Below are 4,771 nucleotides of genomic sequence, written 5' to 3' on the forward strand. Positions count from 1 at the left end.
TTTGATGACATCATGTGTGGCATTAAAGACATAAAACGTGTTCTGGTTTCATGCTCACGTTTAATGTGTTACAGAGCAGGTGGAGCATACACGTGTTAACAGTACAGTTACTGTGGTACGCCGTCGTCATGGTAACGTTTTTACCAAACTAAGCCCAGAAGTCGCAGATCAGGGCTCGTTAACGTAACGTGTGTTTAGGGAGGAGGGACATTCACAAGTAGTACTAGTAGTCTTAATAGTAGCAGTGGTAGTAGTAATAATGGTAATACTGGTAAAGGAAGTACTAGTAATAGTATTAGTCATAGTTGCATTTTGACTACAAATGTTTGATGTTGCCTTTGAATTTCCAGGATTTTTTCCACGAGTGCGTCATCACACACCAGATAATGTCTGCAAAATCATGTGACATGCCCATCATCCAGAAAACATCTGCGGCCACCATCAGCCTGCATCAGACCCTCAGCGTGATCAGGGAGTGCGCCCAGTCCAGAGCACGAATTCACCATTTACCTCCACAACATTTCCCTCCTGGTGTGTTCGCTCTGAGCACAGCAACCATCAGACAACCATCAGACGACCATCAGGTGACCATCAGACTATCAGATGACCATCAGACAACCATCAGGTGACCATCAGACTATCAGATGACCATCAGACAACCATCAGGTGACCATCAGACTATCAGATGACCATCAGACGGCCATCAGGTGACCATCGGACCATCAGACAACCATTAGGTGACCATCAGACTATCAGATGACCATCAGACAACCATCAGGTGACCATCAGACAACAATCAGACAACCATCAGGTGACCATCGGACCATCAGACGACCATCAGGTGACCATCAGACAACAACCAGACAACCATCAGGTGACCATCAGACGGCCATCAGACGACCATCAGACAACAATCAGACAACCATCAGGTGACCATCAGACAACAATCAGACGACCATCAGGTGACCATCAGGTGACCATCAGACGACCATCAGACGACCATCAGACGAACATCAGGTGACCATCAGACGACCATCAGACGAACATCAGGTGACCATCAGACGACCATCAGACGAACATCAGGAGACAATCAGACGACCATCAGGTGACCAACAGATGGCAGATAGCTACATGCTAACATCAGAATGCTAACATGCTAACGTTTAGCAGGTATCAGGTTCACCATGTTTTATCATCAAAGTTTACTATGTTAGCATGCTGACATTAGCTAGTTAGCAGTAAGCCCAGGGTCCATCTGAGGCTGATGGGAATGTCTGTAGTTTTATTTGGTCATGAAGTGTTGGACTCTATGCTACAATGTATAGAACGACCTGTCAGGGGTCCGGAGCCTCAGGTTGTTCACACCAGACCAGAGACAGACTGATAATGAATAAGTGATAATGATAGTGACGTATAATGGGGAACCTGAACACAATGAGATTTCTGCGGTGTCATTTTAACCGTCAGACAAGCTTTTTTTGGGGGGCGTAACAGCATTGACTTGGGTAGGCAGGGCTTAGCGGCAGTCAGGTAAATGTGTTATTTCCTGGTGGGGTCGGTGATTCGGCCCATGAACAGCACACCACCAGTTGTCTGCTGGTAGATGACGAAGATGAAGGGCCTGTTAATGGTCAGCCGAGGAGGAAGAGAAGAGAAGGTGCTGACTCCGCCTCCTGTGGTCATGTCATCAGTGCTCTCATCCACTGACACGACAGATTTATGATAAACCTGCAGGTTAGGAAACAAACCATTCACAGGCGTCTCAGACAGAAAAGTGCCTTCACAATAAAAGACTAAATAGAATAAATAAAAGCAGGTGTGGACGGAGGAAGACCCGATGAAGAGGAGGGACCTTCCTCACCAGTGTGTTCATACAGTCACATGTAGACTCCAACGTCACACTCACCTGTGTCAGCTTAGGTCCTTTAGCTCCACCCATGCTGGTGATGTCAGCGTCATCCAGAAACACTTGAGTGATGTTGAGCACCTGCAGGGCGTCACGCAGCGAGTAGGAACGCTCCAGCAGGAAGCGAGGCAGCTGCACCTCCAACTTCCTGTTTGCAAAATAAAACAGCAACACCCAACGTCACACAGAAAGAAACCTGTACGTATGTTTGCAAGACCGCCAACGAGACTGCAAACCAGACCTCCAACCAGACCGCCAACCAGACCTCCAAGCAGACTTCCAACCAGACCTCCAACCAGACTGCCAACCAGACCTCCAACCAGACTTCCAACCAGACCTCCAACCAGACTTCCAACCAGACCTCCAAGCAGACCGCCAAGCAGACCGCCAAGCAGACTTCCAACCAGACAACATAAATACTACGGTATACTACACACTACTGCACATAATACAGTATGTAGTATGAAGGAAGGATGAAGGGATGAGGAGGACGGATGGAGGGATGAGGAGGAAGGATGGAGGGATGAGGAGGAAGGATAAGGAGGATGGATGGAGGGATGAGGAGGAGGGATGGAGGAAGAATGGAGGAAGGATGGAAAGATAAGGAGGATGGATGGAGGGATGGAGGAAGGATGGAAGGATAAGGAGGATGGATGGAGGGATGAGGAGGCGGGATGGAGGAAGAATGGAGGAAGGATGGAAAGATAAGGAGGATGGATGGAGGGATGAGGAGGAAGGATGGAGGGATGAGGAGGAGGGATGGAGGAAGGATGGAAGGATAAGGAGGATGGATGGAGGGATAAGGAGGATGGATGGAGGGATACGGAGGAAGGATGGAGGGATGAGGAGGAAGGACAGGAGACAGGAAGAGAAGTGTCTCACGTCTTCTTCAGCTGTGCGATCCAGGCCTGGATCTTCTCCGCCGTCACTTCCTCTTCGACGGCGGTCACGTCCACACCTTCGTCAGGCAGCACAACCAACATGGCTGCTCCGCCCGACATTGGCAGCTTCAGCACGCCGACCTTCACCGAGCTGTCGTACGCCAGGAAGTGCTTATCAGCCCGGAACATCATGGGAACCATGATGACGTGATAGCGGTCCACGAAGAAACGGTCGTCCTGCGTGAAGGAGGAGTTAAAGGACGGGCTGAAGCGGGCTGGAAGACAGAGAAAACTTTATTCACACGGACAAGACTGTGGTCAACAACCCACAGCCCCACAGCAGAGGCAGGTAACTCCGCCCACAGACAGGTGAGACGTACTCTGGTAGTGGGCCGTGGTGGCGAGCAGCAACTGGGTTTGGGGGTCTAGCTTGGTGGCCAGCTCGTGGACTTTGTCTCCGGTCTGCTCCTGCGCCCAGCGGTTGATGGTGTCGATGGCGTCCTGCGGCGCCGTGTAGTCCAGACTCTGAGCCTTGCCCCCAAACTTGGTCTGAACCAGATCCAGGTAAGACGGCGACACCTGAAACCTCTGTGCTGGAAGGACGGCCACGCCCTGACGCAGGTTGTCGGTCCCCCGCAGGATGACGGTCCTCAGACTCTGAAACAGATCTGAGACCAGCAGAGACCCAGTGTGACGCCACAGGTCTGACTCTGACCCCCCCCTCACCCCCCAATCCCTGACCCCGCCCTGACCTACCTGGTAGGGTCTGGGGGTCCAGGCCGGTCAGGCTGAGTCCCTGCAGCAGCTGGTCCTGGGTCGGCCCGCTGGTGGCGCTCAGCAGCGCCGTCAGTCCAGTGGACAACGTGAACACTGACAGGAAGATGTTGTCGTCAGTGCGGCTGGCGACGGCTCGGTACAGCCGGGCGGCGAAGTCTGCGTTCCTATTGGTCAGGTCCTTCATGGCAGGGTCTACAGTCTCCGAGGACGCCAGACTGACTAGGAGGAGGCCGACCAACGAGAGAGGGATGGACGGAGTCATGGCGACAGCGGGCACTGACTGTTGGCCCTATAATATTCTGTTAATAATGACAATAATCAATCAACCAACCAGACAGTCGGTGTTTGTTTCCATAATGACGTCACCATTAACCGTGCATTACGTCATAATTACAATAACATTATCGATCAGCTGACGGACTTCCGGTCCGCAGGGCCAGAACCTGGCACACAACCTGCACATCTTTAATTTGAAAGGGTTATTTATTTCTGTCTGTGATCGATCGGATCGATCGGAGATCAGCTCTCGGCTGTCCGCAAGGCGGATCGCTCGGTATCGATCAAGTAGCCTATTGGTGACGTATCACTGATGAACTGATGAAGATGCTGATCAGTGCAGAGTCTTCATCAGTCTGACAAACAATCAAAGCGGAAACAGGCGGCTTACCTTCTGCTCTCTGGTCGATCCTTCTGCCCTGAAGCCTCACGAGCTGCGCATCAACATCAAGCTCGTGCCCCAATCACCGCCGGAAACAACATCACCACTTCCGGCCCCTGTTATAATAAAACTCTACACGCAGCCACAGGAAGTCGGGAAGGTGATCTATTTATTTTCTACATTTGGACCCGAAGTTAAAGATCATGTTTCAGATTACAGTATTGAGATCAAACGATCAGCCGATCAGTCAACTGATCAGTGCATTGACAGGAAATAAGAATAATTCTCAGAATCCCTTTGGAGTAAATAAACATGACTGCCCTCACGTGTTAACGGGAGTCCTCTCTGGCGCAGCTTTCATCCTCAGCTCATGGTCTTCGACTCAGACGGATTGTTCACTGTCACTCAGGAGGTTCCACTCACACAACTGCTAACTGATTCATCAATAACATATCAGAAATGATCAGTAATACTATGGTTGGACCACAGCAAACAGTTGATCAACAGAAACAACTGAAAGAAAATCCCACAAAGGATAGGATATCCATG

The 4,771-nt window shown here is 50.6% G+C and overlaps 1 protein-coding gene across 1 annotated transcript; it reads right to left on the reverse strand.

Annotated features, from left to right (window-relative positions):
- Positions 1-40: 40 nt before the first annotated feature.
- On the reverse strand, positions 41-4,551 carry serpina10a (serpin peptidase inhibitor, clade A (alpha-1 antiproteinase, antitrypsin), member 10a). Its single transcript, XM_070849708.1, has 6 exons — positions 4,232-4,551; positions 3,544-3,863; positions 3,168-3,455; positions 2,789-3,062; positions 1,907-2,054; positions 41-1,728 (listed from the first exon to the last, which is right to left on the reverse strand). Exons 2-6 carry the CDS (start codon positions 3,824-3,826, stop codon positions 1,540-1,542), a joined length of 1,182 nt encoding a protein of 393 aa, XP_070705809.1. The 5' UTR covers positions 3,827-3,863; positions 4,232-4,551; the 3' UTR covers positions 41-1,539.
- Positions 4,552-4,771: the final 220 nt, after the last annotated feature.

Source organism: Pempheris klunzingeri, chromosome 18 (assembly GCF_042242105.1).
Source record: "Pempheris klunzingeri isolate RE-2024b chromosome 18, fPemKlu1.hap1, whole genome shotgun sequence".
Taxonomy (NCBI): Eukaryota; Metazoa; Chordata; class Actinopteri; order Acropomatiformes; family Pempheridae; genus Pempheris; species Pempheris klunzingeri.